Source organism: Phyllobates terribilis, unplaced genomic scaffold (assembly GCF_046119375.1).
Source record: "Phyllobates terribilis strain yellow unplaced genomic scaffold, ASM4611937v1 Scaffold_1__5_contigs__length_1240528914, whole genome shotgun sequence".
NCBI classification, from domain to species: domain Eukaryota; kingdom Metazoa; phylum Chordata; class Amphibia; order Anura; family Dendrobatidae; genus Phyllobates; species Phyllobates terribilis.
Window position 1 is genome coordinate 386,992,150 of NW_027362761.1, and position 20,940 is coordinate 387,013,089.

At 43.6% G+C, this 20,940-nt stretch overlaps 1 protein-coding gene across 4 annotated transcripts in view; it reads right to left on the minus strand.

Annotated features, from left to right (window-relative positions):
• Nucleotides 1-20,940, minus strand: part of ADAMTS19 (ADAM metallopeptidase with thrombospondin type 1 motif 19) — a 530,841-nt gene that overhangs the window by 285,991 nt on the left and 223,910 nt on the right. For all 4 annotated transcript variants that reach the window (XM_073676530.1, XM_073676518.1, XM_073676524.1 and 1 more), the window contains one exon: nucleotides 8,374-8,479. In XM_073676530.1, coding sequence (XP_073532631.1) covers nucleotides 8,374-8,479 — 106 coding nt within the window. The remainder of the gene's footprint in view (nucleotides 1-8,373; nucleotides 8,480-20,940) is intronic.

Sequence of the window (20,940 nt, forward strand, 5' to 3'; positions counted from 1 at the left end):
AAAGAGCAGCGGCAAAAAAGCCTTGTCATAGCAACAGACAAGTTTTTGAAGCTGCTGGTGCCTCCAATGTCCCCCGAACAACAAGATGCAGGGTCCTTCAGAGGTTTGCAGCTGTGCGTACACCATCCTGTGGACCTCCTCTATCCACTGCACACAAGCAGAAACGGCTCTAGTGGGCCAAACAATACATGAAGACTGACTTCAAAACTGTTTTGTTAACGGATGAGTGCCGTGCAACGCTCGATGGTCCAGATGGATGGAGTGGAGGATGGCTGGTTGATGGACACCCCACGCAAACATGGCTACAGCGCCAACAAGGAGGAGGTGGAGTAATGTTTTGGGCTGGAATCATGGGGAGAGAGATTGTCGGCCCCTTTAGGATCCCTGAAGGGGTAAAGATGAACTCCATAATGTATGTGGAGTTTCTCAAACAGCACTTCCTGCCATGGTTCAAGAAGAAGAACCGTGTATTCCACAGCAACATCATTTTCATGCATGATAATGCACCGTCTCATGCTGCACATAACACATCTGCATCTCTGGCTGATATGGGCATAAAAGGGGACAAACTTATGGTGTGACCCCCATGCTCCCCTGACCTCTACCCCATTCAGAACCTCTGGAGCATCATCAAAAGGAGTGTCTATGATGGAGGGAGGCAGTTCACATCTAAGCAACAGCTCTGGGAGGGTATTCTGTCCTTATGCAAAACAATTGAAGCAGAAACCATCCAAAACCTGACAAATTCAATGGATGAGAGAGTTCAGAGGCTCCTTTCGAACAAGGGGTCCTATGTGCAAATGTAACCTAACCTAGAATAAAGTTTTGAGTTGAAAACTGTTTGATTTCAGTTTCTAATAACCTGCTAATGCTTATAATTTCAAAAATGACCATTTTTTTGGTCTTTATTAAAATGAAAAGGTTGATCGAAGAGTGTGGGGGATCTAAGAGTGTGGCAACCCAGTAGTCAGTAGTCGAATTCTGACAATCTGAGGGTCATGTTGCAGGTAGTGCAGCAAGAAGGCACTTATGTGTCTTGCGCATCTCGGAGCCCCAAAATTATTTTCCAGGCTAGATGCAGCTAAAAATTATTATTAATTTTAAATCTGGTGGAGCTTAGTATAGATGGCCTAATAGAATCAGTACTGCACACTGCTACAAAGCCCAAATTATTTTCCAGCCAAGATACAGATAAACATGATTAGTAATTTGAAAGCTTAAAACGGTTGGTGAGGTGATTTTAACCAATCATCAAGCTTTTACAATCCCCAGGATGACACAGGGGTAGAAAAGTCCTTTCGGATCCATGATTTGTTCATCTTTATGAACGTGAGTCTGTCTACATTATCAGTGGAGAGCCGCGTGCGCTTATCTGTCAGCACACCACCAGCAGCGCTGAACACACGTTCAAACAGAACACTGGCTGCGGGGCATGACAAGATCTCCAAGGCGTAAGTGGCGAGCTCCGGCCATTTATCCAGATTGGAAGCCCAAAAAGAGCAAGGGTCCAGTGACACAGTCATGGCTTCAATGTTTACTTGGAGATACTCCTGTACCATCGTCTCTAGGCGTTGACTATGTGTCAGACTTCTTGTCTCCTGTGGCCTTGCAAAGGATGGGCTAAAAAAGGGGTGAAATGATTCCGCAAAATTGATGTTACCAGCAGATACTGTGTTTCTGTTACGGTTTGAGAGCTGAACACTCGACGGTCCCACGGTTGGCAAGTTGGAACTGTGAGATTCACTACGTGCACCACTGGTGTTTTGTGGAAAACAACTCTGCTGATACTCCTGCATGCGTGCATCCCTTTCTATGGCAGGAATAATTTCTGCAAATTTACTTTTGTACCGGGGATCTAACAGTGTGGCAACCCAGTAGTCAGGATTATTTCTAATTCTCACAATTCGAGGGTCATGTTGCAGGTAGTGCAGCAAGAAGGCACTCATGTGTCTTGCGCATCCAGCAGCACCAAGTCCCTGTTGTGTTGGTGGCGAGGTAACAATCATGCTTCCTTCCTCTGTCCTCTCCCCCCAACCTCGCACAACAGAAATGTGATCAAGGTCTCCCTCATCTGATGAGTCTTCCATCAGTTCGTCCTCCACTTCTTCCTGGGCTCCTGCACCTTCCTCACTAGTTTGGCTGCTACCATGAGCCCTAGTAAAACCATCTCCCCCACCCTCACATGCCTGCCGCCTTGGTGCTGCCGACCGTCTGGACCTTGCAGATGTTAACCCTTCCGCATACAACTCCTCCTCCTCTACTTCCTCCACCTCCTCTTGTGCCACCACCTGACTCCGAATTCTGTTTAACATGTGCTCCAGCATGTAAATCACCGGAATAGTCATGCTGATAATGGCATCGTCAGCACTAAACATCTTCGTCGCCATTTCAAAACTGTGCAGAATGGTGCAAAGGTGCCTGATCTGAGACCACTCCTCCAGCGTGATTTGCCCCACCTCTGGATCTCGTTGGCCCAGGCTATACGTCAGAACGTATTGCACCAGGGCTTGTCGGTGCTGCCACAGTTGCTGCATCATGTGCAGAGTTGAATTCCACTGGGTAGGCACATCGCATTTTAGCCAGTGAAGTGCAGGCCCAAGGACTTCTGTAGAGATGTAAGTCGCTGAGCTGCGGGATGCGAACGGTGGAAGTGAGCACACAGCGACCGTGCCCTCTGCAGAAGGCCATCTAGTCCGGGATAGTGGGCTAAAAATTGCTGGACAACCAGGTTCAACACGTGAGCCATACAAGGCACGTGTGTGACATTGCCCCGGTGAAGGGCCGCACCCAGGTTGGCAGCATTGTTGCACACGGCCTTCCCTGGTTTCAGGTCCAGTGGAGACAACCATTCATTAAATTGGTTCTCCAGAGCTGACCACAACTTCTCAGCTGTGTGACTCACATTTCCCAAACATTTCAAAGTAAAAACCGCCTGATGACGTTGAGCCCTACTGCCAGCATAGTAAGGAGGTGTGCAGGATCCCTTCTGCGCGGTTAGAAAGCTTGTGGCATGACCAGACAGGCTTTGGGTGAAGGTGGAGGACCGAGAGGAGGTTGAGGAGGCAGAAGCAGTGGAGGAACTTTGAGATAAAGAGGATTGACGCACAACTCGTGGGGACGGCAAGACTTGGACAGCAGCCCCTTGTCCTGCTGTCACCATAGTTACCCAGTGCCCAGTCAGCGAAATGTAACGCCCCTGTCCATGCCTACTCGTCCAAGTGTCTGTGGTGAAATGCACCCTGTCACACACAGAGTCTCACAAAGAAGCGGTGATGTTGTGTGCGAAATGCTGGTGGAGCACAGGCACACCTTTTTATGAGAAGTAGTGCTGACTGGGCATCAGGTACTGGGGCACTGCGACGGACATAAGGTCTCGAAAATCCTCTGTGTCCACCAGGCGGAAAGGCAGCATTTCTGTAGCCAAGAGCTTGCAGATGGTGAAATTCAACCTCTTAGCTTTCTCATGGCTAGGAGGAAATGGTCTTTTACTTGTCCACATCTGAGGGACCGAGGGCTGGCTGTTGTGCTTAGACGGGGTTCATAAGGGTGTCCCCGGCAAACTGCCGGTCTGTGAGGAAGATGCAGGCGGACATGTTAGGTTGCCTTGATCCAATGGTGGTGCTATCGATGTCAGACAGCGCTCAACACCAGCTGGTGTTACCACCTCCAAAGAAAATGATGACCTGCCAATCACGCTGGCTGTTGCGGGTAAAGAGGTGGCAGGTCTGCGCCCCAAAACAGGTGTGACTGCTGTCCCCCCAGTCACAGAGGATGAAGAGGCCGCGGATGCACAAGATATGGCAGACGGTGGTTGGCCCGGCCGGCTAGGCCGCATTGTAGCACACTGAGCTTCCCACTGCAACTTATGCTTCATGTCCATGTGCCGGTTCATGCATGAAGTACTCAAACTATGTATTTTTTGGCCTCTACTTAGCTTTTGTTGAGAAATGTTACAGATAACACGAGTTGGGTCATCTTTATCGATCTGAAAAAATGCCCAGGCTATGCAAGGCTTAGCACCCATGCGACCTGAAGAGCCACCACGACTTGTGGTCAGAGGCAGAGTTGTGTTTGAGGATGCAGTTGTTTGACGTGCTTCCAGTACTATGTCTCTGTCCAGGAAGGCGCAACCTGACCTCGTCGTCACTAGCATCCTCCTCCACCTCCTCTGCTGACCTCATCTCTTGGCTGACTGTGGGTTGACAGTAAGTGGGATCTCCGACCTCATCATCATCACCCTGTGCGTTATCACACCCGTCGTCCTCAGAGCCAACCTGTTCCTGCCCTGACAAAAAACTCAAGTTGTCGCTCCAATCAGGTATTTGAGTCTCATCATCGTCTTCCTCATTGTCTCCACCAACAGGAGTTACAGTTTGGGAATGAGGGTCTACATTATGTTCAGAACCTTCTGCGTCTGGTCCTGGCTCTGACTCATAAAGATTCTGGGCATCAGTGCAGATCATTTCCTCGTCTGGATTCACAGAAGCGCTGGAGCCGACCTCTGATTCCCAGGCTATAGTATGAGTAAACAGCTCTGCAGACTCAACCATCTGATCTACCTCATACTCAGACGGGCAGCTGGAGATTTGGGAGCTGTGAGGAAGCAAGTGCGATTGGGGTGACACCTCTGAGGACTGGAGTATTTGTGATGTTGAAGTTGATGTGGAGAAGAGCCCACTTAAAGGAGCACTTGATATCCGTTGAAGCACCTGCTGTTTTTGTGCCTCATCTGGAATTTGTAGCGATTGGCGTGGCCGTAAGAAAGGGATTTTATCACATTGTCCGCTAAAAGAAGTACACATTTTAGTTTGGCTGGAAGATGGTCTTTGTTCTGCAGATGTTACTGTTGCTTTAACACCTACCTTACGGCCACAACCTTTTTTCCCCTTCCTAACACGCCTATTCCCCTTTCCACCAGCAGCAGGCCTTTTTCCACTCATTTTGGTGGTTAACTAATTCACAACTCTGGAGTTGTTTGCACAAAAAAACAATGGATGTGAACCGAGCAGAGCTGAGTGGCCAAACTGTGGTATTAGGCCAAAACTATCGTCTGGGTTAGATGCAGAAAAAAATTATATTCAATTTGCAACCTGATGGAGGTCAGTATAGATGGACTAATAGAACAAGACCCACACACTGCTAGAAGCCCAAATATTTTTTCAGAGCTAGATGCAGACAAAAAATTATTTTGAATTTGCAACCTGATGGAGGTCAGTATAGATGGACTAATAGAACAAGTCCCACACACTGCTAGATGGGCAAATATTTTTTCAGAGCTAGATGCAGACAAAAAAATATTTTTAATTTTCAAAATGATGGAGGTCAGTATAGATGGACTAATAGAACAAGTCCCACACACTGCTAGAAAGGCAAATATTTTTTCAGAGCTAGATGCAGATAAAAATTATTTTTAATTTGCAACCTGATGGAGGTCAGTATAGATGGACTAATAGAACAAGTCCCACACACTGCTAGAAGGGCAAATATTTTTTCAGAGCTAGATGCAGACAAAAAATTATTTTCAATTTGCAACCAGATGGAGGTCGGTATAGATGGACTAATAGAACAAGTCCCACACACAGCTAGAAGGCCAAATATTTTTTCAGAGCTAGATGCAGACAAAAAATAATTTTTAATTTGCAACCAGATGGAGGTCAGTATAGATGGACTAATAGAACAAGTCCCACACACTGCTAGAAGGCCAAATATTTTTTCAGAGCTAGATGCAGAAAAAAATGATATTCAATTTGCAAACTGATGGAGGTCAGGATAGATGGACTAATAGAATGATGCTATGCCCAAAAGGTTTTACTTCACTAGGTGCAGTAAAAAAATTGGTATTCTATACACAGGTGGTGTAGCTTGCAACACAGATAGGCTACTCCACTGAGTAACACACTCTGCAATAGGCCAAAAAGGATTAGCTTTGCTAGATTTAGCCAAATGCTGTGAAAAAAACTTGCACAGCACTGGCACAGACCTGCCTGGCAAAAACTGATTGGAACTGATATAACTTAGTCCTGAAAAGGACTGCAATTACAATTAGTCTTTACTCCCAACCTATCTATTTAAGAGCACAGACCTGCCTGATAAAAGTCGTAGGAAATGCTGTAACCTAGTCCTTAAAAGGACTGCAATCACAACTATTCCCTACTCCCAAGCTATCTGTAGATTTGTGCGAAAATTGGCTTGAAATTAACAAGGTATAGCGCACACAGCAACAGCGGTGCCGTCTAACACGCAGCTGCAGCAGTGAGAAAATGGTGGCGACGGGGAAAATGGCTGGGTCTTATAGGGCAAGGACATGTGACATACACTGCCAATGACACATGCCCTTGCTTGTGTGAAAAAAAGCAGTTCGCTCCATGTGTGCTCTGCTGATAGGCTGACAGATTGCACCTCCCCACTGTAAATGCGGGAAAGAGAAAAAAAAATGGAGATCTTCATTATTCCTGCAGAGATCCATCCCCAGCCCCTCCCCCCGCCCCGCTGTACACTCAAACTGCGTATTAACATTAATTTTCAGCATTACTGAGAAAAAATCCAGTTATGGTTTTGGTGCGCGAACAGTTATCGAACATAACCTCGAACAGTCGAATTTTTTTCAAATCGTTCGTGTTCGCCGAACGGCTCGAACACCGCCCAAAACAGCTCGAATTTGAGATTGGCGAACAGTTCGAGTCGAACAACGCTCATCTCTAGTCGTGGCTCTCCTGACTCGAGCGTCACAGTCTCATAGATACGGCCGGCGTTACCACCTGGCTCACATAAGCAAGTGTCGGGGCCATGAGCAAGGAGGGGGCCCTCTCGCTGTTGGGAACACTGGCACGTTATGAGGCCCATGATTTGGGGGGCTCATTGCCAGCGCCGGCGCTTGCACCGGGGCCCTCATGCTTTAAACTGTTCACAATACTTACCTCTCCATGTTCCTCCACAGCTCCGGTGATTTCCATGTCTTCTGATTCAGTGGCATTTCAGGGCAGAGGGCACAATGATGTCACTACAGTGTGCCCTCTTCACTGAGCAGTGCACAGAGCCAGAAGATGCTGAGGAGACAGGACCTGTCAGCAAGGAACGAGGAGAGGTGGGTATTGATCTTTTTATGTATGGATCATTATATGGGTCCCATACTGTATGGAGAATTATATAGGGTCCATACTGTATGGAGCATTATATGGGGCCCATATTGTATGGAGCAATATATGGGGAACGTTCTATATTGAGCAATATATGAGGCCCATTCTGTATAAAGCATTATATGGGGTCCATTATTATGCATGGATCATTATATGGGGTCTATTATTATGTATGAACTATTATATGGGGTCTATTATTCTGTATGGAGTATTATATGGGGTCCATTATTCTGTATGAAGCATTATATGGGGTCCATTATTCTGTATGGAGCATTATATGAGGCCCATTATTCCGTAAGGAGCAATATAAAGGGTCCATAATTCTGTATCGAACATTATATGGGGTCCATTATTCTGTATCGAGCATTATATGGGGTCCATTATTCTGTATCAAGCATTATATGCGGTTCATTATTCTGTATCGAGCATTATATGGGGTCCATTATTCAGTATCGAGCATTATATGGGGTCCATTATTTTGTATGGAGCATCATATGGGGCTCATTATTCTGTGCCATATATGGGGCTCATTATCCTGTATGGAACAATATATAGGGCTCATTATATTGTATGGAGCAATATATGGGATTCATTATTCTATATGGAACATCATATGGGGCTCATTATTCTGTGCAATATGTGGGGCTCATTATACTGTATGGAGCCCTATATGGGACTCATTATACTGTATGGAGCACTATATGGGGCTCATTATTCTGTATAGAGCAATATATGGGGCTCCTCATACTGTATGGAGCAATATATGGGGCTCATTATTTTGTATGAAGCAATATATGGGACCCATAATACTGTATGGAGGACTATGTGGTGCCCATAATACTGTATGGAAGACTATACTGTCCGGTCTGCACTGTGCGCTGCGAGGATTCGCTGGTTTCTGAGCTATTGTAGAAATTACAATAGATATCACTCATGTAATGTAAGAAGTAAGTGAAATCTTTGGCATTGTAATATATATATTTCTCTGCCGTATCTGTGCATCATTAATCGTGGTATGTGATGAAGGCACACTGAACCCTAACAGCTCAACAGCTCCTAATAGATTAACATCCTTCATGTCTAAACGTGAAGACTTTTTATACATGTGTGTCATTTTCCTAACAACCACTGAAAAAATGTATTGACAATTATTAAAAAAATACATAGATATAAATAGTAAGGTTTTAGAATTATTTAATCATAATTAGTTTATTTTAGTAAACAGTGAGTAACTTACTTGTGACCCATTTCATGAGCAATAGTAAAGGCGAGGTTTAGTCCATTATCTTCAGCAATGATGCATTTTCTTTTGTCACTGCACATTCCATTTAGATAAGCAATGCCTGAAATTACATTTTCACGGGATAAGAAATGTTGTTTTTTTAAGTTGTACAAACTAAGAATCATATACAAAGCCAAAAGAAAAAATAATTCAATTAAATTCCCAAGAGATAATACAGTGACTCACTTGCAGCTTTAGAATTAAGGTATGTAAATTATCATAACCTCTATTTTCATTAGTTAAAAATGTAGGAGGAATTGATTTTTATGCACTTCTTTAAAATTTCACATAAGGTACCTATAACTTGGAATTGCCAAATTGGACTGTACTACTGAACACTCAGTGAGACAAAAACCTACTTATGTAAAGTATATTCATTAGTTTGAACTTTTTATAATGTAGACATACAAAGAATGAATAATTATTATTTATTATGCATGTCACTAGAAAATGATCTTTTGTTTAAACGGTAACTATACTTTGAAGTAACACTTCAGAACAAGGCCTCTTTCACACGTATGTGTAAAAAACGGATGTGAAAAACCGGTACCGGTGACATCAGTGTTTTTCACCAGTGTGTCATCCGTGTGTCCATTTTTCCCATCAGTGTGACATCAGTGTTCCCAACTGTACTCCCTACACTAACTTACTAACTTACTGGAACTAGGCCTCACAAATGAATTACCATTTTTATTATTACTGCACTATTACAATTACTAAAGAACCAGTTTATAATTTTTTAATTAGTTTTATTTTTTGTATTACTGTTATGGTATTATTAAAATCCCTGTACCTAAATCTGTTGATCCAGAAGAAGGCAAAAACCCCAGGATACATTGAGCCAATTTGCATCACAGGGAAAAATGTGTGTCATCCGTGTGTCCATTTTTCTCATCAGTGTGTCATCAGCGTTTTCCACCAGTGTGTCATCCGTGTTGTCCATTTTTACCATCAGTGTGACATCAGAGTTTTCTACCAGTGTGTCATTTGTATGTCTGTTTTTACCATCAGTGTCATCAGTGTTTTTCTGGTTTGGAAAAATAAATTAATTAATTATAAAGTTTCTCTTATACTTTGCAATGTTAAACATGGACAGCAAACGGATGGCACACAAATGCCAACCATGTGCTTTATATGTTTTTCACCAACCCATAGACTTGTATTGGCCCTTGTTATTTATGCTGCTGTTAAAAAATGGACATGTCTCCATGTGGCTTGCATGGACACACAAATCTGAACCAGCCCCCCGCAAAACGGGATTCGGAGGGATTATAGTCTATGGCTCCGTCTGCGCATATGTCCAAATCCTAGATTCTGAATAGTTACCTATTCAATTGGCCAGTAATAGAGGGAAAGTCGTGTCTTGAGTGCAGATTAATGCATTTTCATATTTGAAAGTTTATTACCTTCATACGCACTATTGATATTTAGGGAAATGTAAATGATAGGTACACAGTACAGTTTAATATTTCAAAGTTCAAATTAATAAGTTGAGCAGCCATGTTCCATTGAGTGCCGTATCATAGTGGGAACATACTGTATATTGTAATTGGAATTGTGGGGACTCCAAATGTCATTGTACAGGCTTCAAGCTCAATACGTCATATGAGCTCTCACAATGCGCTGCATATAAATACATTTATCTATCTATCTATCTATCTATCTATCTATCTATCTATCTATCTATCTATCTACAGTATCTATCTATCACTCTCTCTTTCTCTCTCTACAGGGAAAGGGCATTCACCGCAGTGCATTATGGGAACTCAGATGATAGACTGAGTTTAGATTGAGCCTGTACAGTAACATATGGAGTCCTTATAAATTACAGAGTTGTAGGAACTGTCTGTGTCACTGTATATTGACCTCTTGAGACAATGTATGTTCCCTAAATGATGTGGTCTGCATATAGAGTACTGTGCAAATGTTTTAGGTAGCTGTAGAAAAAATACTTCAAACTAAAAATACGTAAAAAAAAATAGAAGTGTTAATAATTTATTTTTATCAATTAGCAAAATAGAAAGTAAAAGAATAAAATAGAAAGCTAAATCAAATTGATATTTGGTGTGTCCACCCTTTGCCTTCAAAACAACATTTATCCTTATAGGTACACGTGTGCACAGTTTTTGAAGGAACAGGGAGCTTGTTGTAAGTGTGGAGAACTAACCATAGGTGTAGCTTTGTGAAAATGCTTCTGTTTCTTCATGTATTCTCACACAGATTCTATGATATTGAGATCAGGGTCAGTATCAAAACTTCCAGAAGTCTTTGTTCTTTTTTACGCTGAAGATAGTTCTTAAAGAGAACCTGTCAGCAGGATTTCGCAAAGTAAAGAACACACATATCCAGATTGTCGCTGGGATACTGATTAAAATGATACTTGCAGTGAAGAAATCCATTTTATGTTTTTTATGTAATCTTTGTGTGAAGTTTTCATTTAATGATATCTTCGTGCATCGGGGCAGGACTGTGGTAGGGTCTTTTCTTGGTGCTCTGGTCCCTTATTCATCCTCCTGTTTGAGTGACAGATCACTGATCCGTAAGTGGTCTGCCTCCTATTTTAAATATCGTGATGGTACAATAATTGCTGTGATCTCTAAAAAAAACATTGTCTCCAACAAAATGCCGCCTCTCCAAGTTATCCCCCTAGTTCTTAACCTGCACCTATACAACCCACTGCCTTCACTAGCAAGATGTTTTGTGCAGCAGCGATATATGTCTTCTCTTCGGCGAGAAGACATATATTGCTGTTGCTCAAAACATCTTGCTAGTGAAGGCAGGGGGTGGCCTTCCATGAACAGTAGATGGATGTAGCTGGGTCCCACAGGTCGTTGCCCAATCTGAGCTGATGGATCTGCTGGACATATTCTGATTTTGAACAGAAATAAGCATGCTGTGTCTTTCATCTACTTCACTATGTTTCTTTGGCTAACCACTAATTCAACAATCCTTAACATTGCCCATTTCTTGGTGCTTCTTCAAAAGAGCTTAAGCAGCACATCTTGAAACCCCAATCTGTTTTGAAATCTTTTCTTCGGATAGACCTTGCTAATTCAGTGTCTTGTTGCTTGCTGCACTTAGTCTTGATGGTGTTTGATCTGTGACATGAAATTGTCTTCCACAGTCTCACCTTTGTAGCAAAGTTTGGCTGTTCCTCACCCAGTTTTAAACCTCCTACATAGCTGTTTCTGCATATTTAATGACTGCGTTTCAACCTACATGTGAAAATGATGCTCATTATCACCAGATTTGGTGTAATTGGTTACTTATACACCAGACAATAATCTTACAAAATCCTTGTTGTAGTGCAAGTGTACCTTGAAGAATTTTTGCTATTTTGAAGACAAAAGGCGGTCACACCAAACATTTTTTTTTTAGATTTCTTTTTTGCTGATCCATTTTGCATTTTTTTTAAATTGATAAATAATACTAACACTTCTAATTTTGAAAGCTTTCTTACTTTGCAGAATTTTTTTCCACACCTGCCTAAAACTTTTGCACAGTGCTGCATATTACTAGGTAAAGTAAATTACCCAGTACCAGACTGAGGTACCAAGGGCTAACCAGTAAGATTGACTCTAGGGGCCCACGGTTCAGCTACATGCAAATATTACATTGCTTTCAATCACAAATTTACCCTGTGAACTTTTAAACATTTTTACACCCAAAAAGTTAAATTGATTTTATTGGGATTTTATATGAGAAACTATACATGGTTTTCTAAATATTTTAAAAATATAAATCTGAAAAGAGTGACTCGCATTTGTATTTAGCCCCCTGTAGTCTGATACCCCTAAATAAAATCCAGAGTGACCAATTGCCTCCAGAAGTCGCATAATTAGTAAATTGAGTCCACTTGCATGTAATTTATTCTCAGTACAGCTACAGTAGTTCTGTGAAAGCCTCAGAGGTTTGTTTGAGGACATTTGGGATCAAACAGCATCATAAAATCCAAGTAACACAGCAGACAGGTCAAGGAAAAGAGTAAAGCAGAGTTAGGTTATAAATAAAAAGCCAAGTTCTGAACATATCATGGAGCAGTTCAATCCATCATCCAAAAATGGAAGCAGTATGACACAACTGCAAACCTACCAAGACATGGCCATCAACCTAAACTGACATTCCAAGCAAGGGAAGCATTAATTAGAGAAACAGCCAAGAGACACATGGTCAATCTGAAGAAGGTGTAGAGATCCACAGCTCAGCTGGGAGAATCTTTTCACAGGACAACTATTAGTCATATGCTCCACAAATTTGACCTTTATCAAAGAGTGGGAAGAAAAAAGCCATTTTGAAAGCAAGCTATAAGAAGTCCCATTTGAAGTTTGCAAAAAGCCATTTAGCGGGGACATGTGGAAGAATGTGCTCTGGTCACATGAGACCAAAGTAGAACTTTTTGGACTAAATGCAAAAAGCTATGTGTGGCGGAAAACGAACAATGCACATCACATTGAAAATACCATCTCCACCGTCAAACATGTTGGTGGCAGCATCATGCTGTGGAGATTCTTTTATTAAACAGGGACTGGAAAGCTGGTCAGAGTTGATGGGAAGAAAGATGAAACTAAATTCAGGGCAATCCTGGAGGAAAACCTAATAGGAGCTACAAAAGACTTTAGACTGGGGCGTAGGTTTCAGCAGCACAATGATGCTATACATACTGCCAGAGCTACAATGGAATGGTTTAGATCAAAGCATACTCATGTGTTTGAATAGCCCAGTCAAAAGTGCAGACCTAAATCCCATTGAGAATCTGTGGTGAGCGTTGAAGATTGCTATTCGCAGCTGCTCGCTAACTAATCTCACTGAGCTAGAGCTAGTTTGCAAAGAAGAACAGGCAAAAATTTCAGCTTCTAGATGTGAAAAGTTGGTAGAGACATACCAAAAAGGTTTGAATCAGTAACGTATAGACACGGAGACTGAATACAAATGCACATCAAATACGTGTCATGAGCGATTTTCAGAGTCAAAGTTGTTGTTTGCAAAGCCTATGAAGCCATAGGTATTGTACAGCTGATTCGCTGGACTTTGTTGGATTTGCTGGACTATGTCGGATTCGGTGTACTACGTCAGACCTGCGTGGGATTTTTTTTTTTTAATAAAGTGGTGAACCAGGGAAAGTGTGAGGGAGTGTTTATTTCAATAAAGTATTTGTGTGTTTTTTTTCCTGGGTTAGTAACGGAGGTGTCTGTTAGACACCTCTCCATTACTAACACCAGGGCTTGATGTCAGCTGTGTTTTTGGGCAACTCTCAGCTGACATCAACCCCAAGCACCATTATCCTGATTGCCAAAGCACAAGGGCATTGGGAAGATCCAATGCGAAGCACCATAATCGCAGCATCTCATGTGATACTCCACTTCTGGAGTGGCTGCGGGTTGGTATTTTTAGGCTAGGAAGGGCCCACTAACCATGGACCTTCCCAGCCAGATATCAGCTCTGAAAAAATGGTCATGTCTCCGTGTGGTTCACACACACAGTGCGTGTAAAAACATGGACATGTGACGTGCACTACAAAAAAAACAAAAACTGCCCAGCATCTCCTAACAGACTATAGCAAATGTAAGCATTACAGTTGGTGCAAATCAATTGGCACGACTCGGTTCATTGCCTGTGGAAGTAATCTGTGCCTATGAAAAACTGACTCTTACTTGATGACAACCGCAGCTTTTCTTTTGATTAGCCAGCCTGGTGCAAAGTCATTGTTACACCATTATGCACATGTGACATCATGTGCATATGGCTAATCTAAAGAAGAGTGTTGGATGTCATCAGGTATAAAAGGCTGTTCTCATAAGCACTGTTCTATGATCACGGATTAATGTTGTGGCTGGTGGACCGAGTCATGCAAATCATTTCAAGCTGCTATTTGAAGCGGGTTCAAGCTGCTATGACTGCATAATTTATAAAGCAATGTGTACAGTAGCAAAGTATGTGCGCCAAGATTTACTGTATGCAAACTTTGAACATATGATGCCATTTTAACATTCATATATTCAATGTTTGCATGTATTTTGGCGCACACAGTTTGCTGCTATACTCTTTGGTTTGTAAATAATGCAGTCATAGCAGCTTGCACCTACTTACTTTTGCGTCATTCTGCTAGGAGGTTCTAGTCAGTCCTTGTTTTTCTTGCAATTCTTATGCATGCATACATTAACCCCTTAAGGACGAGCCAATTATGTACTTAATGATCAGGCCAATTTTTACAATTCTGACCAGTGTCAGTTTATGAGGTAATAACTCTGGAATGCTTCAACAGATCCCAATGATTCTGAGACTGTTTTTTCGTGACATATTGTACTTCATGATAGTGATAAAATTTCTTTGGTAAGACTTGCGTTTACGTGTGAATTTTTGCAATTTTCAAACTTTGAATTTTCATGCCCTTAAATCAGAGAGATATGTCACACAAAATAGTTAATAAATAAAATTTCCAACATGTCTACTTTACATCAGAACAATTTTGGAAGCAAATTTTTTTTTGGGTTCGGAAGTTATAAGGGTTAAAAGTTAACCAGCGATTTCTCATTTTTTCCAACAAAATTTACAAAAACATTTTTTTAGGGACCACATCACATTCGAAGTGACTTTGAGGGATCTATATGACAGAAAATACCCAAAAGTGACACCATTCTAAAAACTGCACCCTTGAAGGTGCTCAAAATCACATTCAAGAAGTTTATTAAGAACTGAAGCAACGTGGAAGGAAAAAATGAACAACTAACTTTTTTTTCACAAAATGTTTACTTCAGACTCAATTATTTTACTTTCACAATGGTAGCGAGAGAAAATGGACCATGAAATTTGTTGTGAAATTCCTCCTGAGTAAGAGGAAACCCCATATGTGTGGGAAAACCACTGTTTGGGTGCACGGCAGGGTTCAGAAGTGAATGAGCGCCATTTGACTTTTTGAATGTAAAATTTGCTTGAATAATTAGCGGATGCCATATCGCGTTTACGTAGCCCCTGATGTGCCTGAGCAGTGAAAAACCCCCACAAGTAGTGTTGAGCCAATCCCGTAGTGTTCGAGTTCGGTTCGGTTCGTCGAACACCCGTGTGTTCGCCGAACTGTTCGTCGAACTGTTCGTCGAACACCTTCGAACACCGTTAAAACCAATGGCAGGCAAACAAAAACACATAGAAACACATAGAAAACACCTTCAAAGGTGTCCAAAAGCTGACAAACTGCTCAGAAGACACAACTAACACATGGAAAAGTGACAAGTACATATAGTCATGCGAAAAGAAAAGAGGTGGAGGAGTAAAACGAGGGGGAGACACAGATATAGGCATGTCATGCCCTTCTAAAATCCAAAAAGTGAGAAGCCGACACGCTCAGTCCGCTCCTGCCCGTGCCACCTCCGTGTCGCCGGGTTTGTGCCAGAGCCGCGGTGAACCCTGACGGCCAGCCCCCCTCTCCCAATACTGGTGCCTGTCCGCTGGTGGGTCGAGCGAGCCCCCCTGTGGTGGAGGCAGCTCTAAGCTTTTTAATTTAAATTGTCTCTCTAATTTGAATAAATACACTTTAAATCCATTTACAAGGATCTATTGGAGGGCAAGTCTCATGCCAGCAGCCGCGTAATTCCAGCTCCAGTAGCGTCCACTAAAGCTGCTGCAGTTAAAAAGCTTTTATAAGGATCGAGCTCGGCTGTCCACCGCAAGGCATCCTACTGCCAGTCCGAGCCCCTATGCCTTGGGGTGCCTCCTGATGCTCTTCACTGAGTATCCCGTGGTCCCGAAGCATTTCCTTTGAAAAAATGAAGTGTCCAAACTACAGGTGGTGTAGCTTGCTTAACAGCCGGGATAATCCGCTGACTAGCAGACCCTGCTACTAGGCACAAAGTATTTCCTGGGCTAGATGCAGTTAAAAATTTGTAATTAGATACTCTTGTTGAATGCTGAGAAAGCATTCCATAGAGTCTCCTGGCACGCCATATATGATTCTCTTAAAATGCTTGGGGTAGGGGTCTAGGGGACCCTTTTATAGCCAAAATCACGGCCCTGTATCGCAATACGTCACCTACGCTGAAGATAAATGGAACTGTAGCACCCTGAGGGCTCGGTTGCTACAGAGGTATTGCACCTCACCCAGAGGTGTGATATCTCACTCTCAGGTAAGGATGTAGTGTGGATCAGGACCCGACACCTGCATGCATTACACCACATTGCCGTGGGGCAGGGCGACCAATATGCCCCTGAGATGGGCACGACAGTCCCTGTCCCTGGCTGGAGTGGGGGGAGGGAACACTGAGGAAGGGGAACCCTGTAGTGCAGGAGCAGGGAGGAAGCAGTTCCTGGGTGCATTGAGAAGGGAGTATAAAAGGTGGGCACCATCTTAGTTCAGTGCAGAGAAGTCTGAGCAGAAGTGGCAGGGAGCAGGGGCTCTGCATGAGCTCTGCTCCGGAGGCGGGCCTAGTAACAGAGGCCAAGGCCTTGAAGAGGGAGAAGGAAGGAAGAGGAGCGGAGAAGGCTCCAGGAACGAGGAATGAAGGGATCTCAGGGGTGCGGACGGGCGAGTCGCCACCGCACGCCCGAATCCACCTGCGTGGAGGGGTCAGGCCAAAGGGGGAGACCGGTCCCCGAAACTAGTGGAGGCAGGAAACGACCCTCAGCTAGAAACAGGAGGCTGTGACATTTTATGTGGCGCAGCCACTCGCTACACCCGCTAGGAAGGCACCACATAGGGTCAGGGAAACTGGCGCCAAGTTTACCAAGAGGAGGCCCGAGGCAGCCGGACAGAAGGGTTGGTAAGAAAGGCCAGACAAAGGACACACAAAGGGGGTCCTGTGAAGCACTCCAAAGTTATCTGGGAGTTGTCTGAGCCCCTCACCTGGTGAGCACAGTACGACGTGGGCAGCCATTACCTGCAGACGTGGTCTGGATAATAAGAACTGTGAGTAAAGGCCCTGGACTGCATAACTGACTCTGTGTCATTACTGCTGCTGCCCTGCACCATCACCCCCATCCTCCGCATACACTGCCCTGAGGCTATACTCCTCCCGTGGGGAGTTATGCTACGCTCTGCTGCACCCACAACACCAGCCTCAGCGGTCTGCCCTGGAGCGGCGGTTCACTCTGACCGCAATCCACGGGTGGCGTAGTCGGACATTTAAACATCAAAACCACATAAATAGTTCCGCCACTGGTTTGACCGCCCTGAGCCACGGAACCGGGTTGCCGCCACGGAGACTACAACCACCAGCATCCACCAAAAAGGGTCCGGCTCCGGGTGTCCCAAGGCCCAGGGGGCGCGTCAGAACATTTTCATCACCTTTCACAATCACCAATGGGACAAGGCAGGGATGTTCTCTGTCCCCTCTCTTATACATCCTAGTGACGGAGCACCTGCTCTCATCAATTCGCCATAACCCCAATATTAGGTGGATTGAGGTGGGAGGCACCGAGTACAAGTACTCTCTATTTGCTGATGATGTCCTAGTATATATCACTCAATCACATATATCCATCCATGCTGTTATGGCTGAAATAGATCACTTTGTTACATGGTCAAATTTTAAAATCAATGCAGCGAAGTCTGAGGCCCTCGATGTCTCCCTCCCCAAATCCATATAGGATTCCATCCAGTCCAACTTTCCCTTTGCCTAGCCCTCACAGGGTATCAAATACTTAGGAATTCCTATTCATAGAGACCTCTCCCATCTATGTTATCTTAATTTTGGGCCCTTTATTGAACAACTCCATACAGACCACGGTTGGCAAGTTAGAACTGTAAGATTCACTACGTGAACCACTGGTGTTTTGTGGAAAAGCACATGTACACTGTGTTCCAAATTATTATGCAAAAAGTGTTTAGGAAGTGATAAGGGAAGAATTTGTTTGTTTGTCAGTTAAACACATTGATGGTGATGTGTGTCAGGGCTCTTTATATCACTGTAAGCAATTGCAGACACCTGTGCTAATTAGTTTGGCAGGTGTGTCCAATGAAAGGCAAGACTACTTAAGAAGGCTGTCTCACATTATTAAGCAGCCTACATTTTCTGCCAAAATGGGAAAGAAAAAGGATGTGTCGGCTGCTGAGAAGCAACAAATTGTGGAGTGTTTAGGTCAAGGCATGACTACAATCAACATTGTGCGATGATCAGGATGAAGTGTCTTGGCAATCAAGAAGTATGTAGCTGATTCACAGTACACACGTGTGCGTGCTGATAAGGGCAAATTGAGAACTCTTTCCTACAGGCAATTACGTCAGGTTGAAAGAGCAGCGGCAAAAAAGCCTTGTCATAGCAGCAGACAAGTTTTTGAAGCTGCTTGTGCCTCCAACGTCCCCCGAACAACAAGATGCAGGGTCCTTCAGAGGTTTGCAGCTGTGCATACACCATCCTGTCGACCTCCTCTATCCACTTCACACAAGCAGAAACGGCTCCAGTGGGCCAAACATTACATGAAGACTGATTTCAAAACTGTTTTGTTCACGGATGAGTGCCGTGCAGTGCTCGATGGTCCAGATGGATGGAGTGGAGGATGGCTGGTTGATGGACACCCCACGCAAACACGGCTACAGCGCCAACAAGGAGGAGGTGGAGTAATGTTTTGGGCTGGAATCATGGGGAGAGAGATTGTCGGCCCCTTTAGGATCCCTGAAGGCGCTAAAGATGAACTCCATAATGTATGTGGATTTTCTCAAACAGCACTTCCTGCCATGGTTCAAGAAGAAGAACCGTGTATTTCACAGCAAGATCATTTTTCTGCATGATAATGCACCATCTCATGCTGCACATAAAACATCTGCATCTCTGGCTGATATGGGCATAAAAGGGGACAAACTTATGGTGTGACCCCCATGCTCCCCTGACCTCTACCCCATTCAGAACCTTTGGAGCATCATTAAAAGGAGTGTCTATGATGGCGGGAGGCAGTTCACATCTAAGCAACAGCTCTGGGAGGGTATTCTGTCCTCATGCAAAACAATTGAAGCAGAAACCATCCAAAACCTGACAAATTCAATGGACGAGAGAGTTCAGAAGCTCCTTTCGAACAAGGGGTCCTATGTGAAAATGTAACATCACCTAGAATAAAGTTTTGAGTTGAAAACTGTTTGATTTCAGTTTCTAACAACCTGCTAATGCTTATAATTTCAAAAATGACCATTTTTTTGGTCTTTATTAAAATGAAAAGGTTGATCGAAAAGTTTGGGGGATCTAAGAGTGTGGCAACCCAGTAGTCATGATTACTTCGAATTCTGACAATATGAGGGTCATGCTGCAGGTAGTGCAGCAAGAAGGCACTTATGTGTCTTGCGCATCTCGGAGCCCCAAAATTATTTTCCGGGCTAGATGCAGCTAAAAATTATTATTAATTTTAAATCTGGTGAAGCTTTAGTATAGATGGCCTAATAGGATCAGTGCTGCACACTGCTACAAAGCCCAAATTATTTTCCAATAAGAGACAGATAAACATGATTAGTAATTTTAAATCTGGTGGAGCTTATTATAGATGGCCTAATAGAATCAGTGCTGCACACTGCTACAAAGCCCAAATTATTTTCCAGCCAAGATACAGATAAACATGATTAGTAATTTGAAAGCTTAAAACGGTTGGTAGGGTGATTTTAACCAATCATCAAGCTTTTACTCTCCCCAGGATGACACAGGGGTAGAAAAGTCATTTCGGATCCATGATTTGTTCATCTTTATGAACGTGAGTCTGTCTACATTATCAGTGGAGAGCCGCGTGCGCTTATCTGTCAGCACACCACCAGCAGCGCTGAACACACGTTCAGACAGAACGCTGGCTGCGGGGCATGACAAGATCTCCAAGGCGTAAGTGGCTAGCTCTGGCCATTTATCCAGATTGGAAGCCCAAAAAGAGCAAGGGTCCAGTGACACAGTCGTGGCTTCAATGTTTACTTGGAGATACTCCTGTACCATCGTCTCTAGGCGTTGACTATGTGTCAGACTTCTTGTCTCCTGTGGCCTTGCAAAGGATGGGCTAAAAAAGTGGTGAAATGATTCCGCAAAATTGAGGTTACCAGCAGATACTGTGATTCTGTTACGGTTTGAGTGCTGAACACTTGACGGTCCCACGGTTGGCAAGTTGGAACTGTGAGATTCACTACGTGCACCACTGGTATTTTGTGGAAAAGCACATGTAAGATTCTGCAACAGTCTCTGCTGATACTCCTGCATGCGTGCATCCCTTTCTATGGCAGGAATAATTTCTGTAAATTTACTTTTGTACCGGGGATCTAACAGTGTGGCAACCCAGTAGTCAGGATTATTTCTAATTCTCACAATTCGAGGGTCATGTTGCAGGTAGTGCAGCAAGAAGGCACTCATGTGTGTTGCGCATCCAGGAGCACCAAGTCCCTGTTGTGTTGGTGGCGAGGTAACAATCATGCTTCCTTCCTCTGTCCTCTCCCCCCAACCTCGCACAACAGAAATGTGATCAAGGTCTCCCTCATCTGATGAGTCTTCCATCAGTTCGTCCTCCACTTCATCCTGGGCTCCTGCACCTTCCTCACTAGTTTGGCTACTACCAGGCGCCCTGGTAAAACCATCT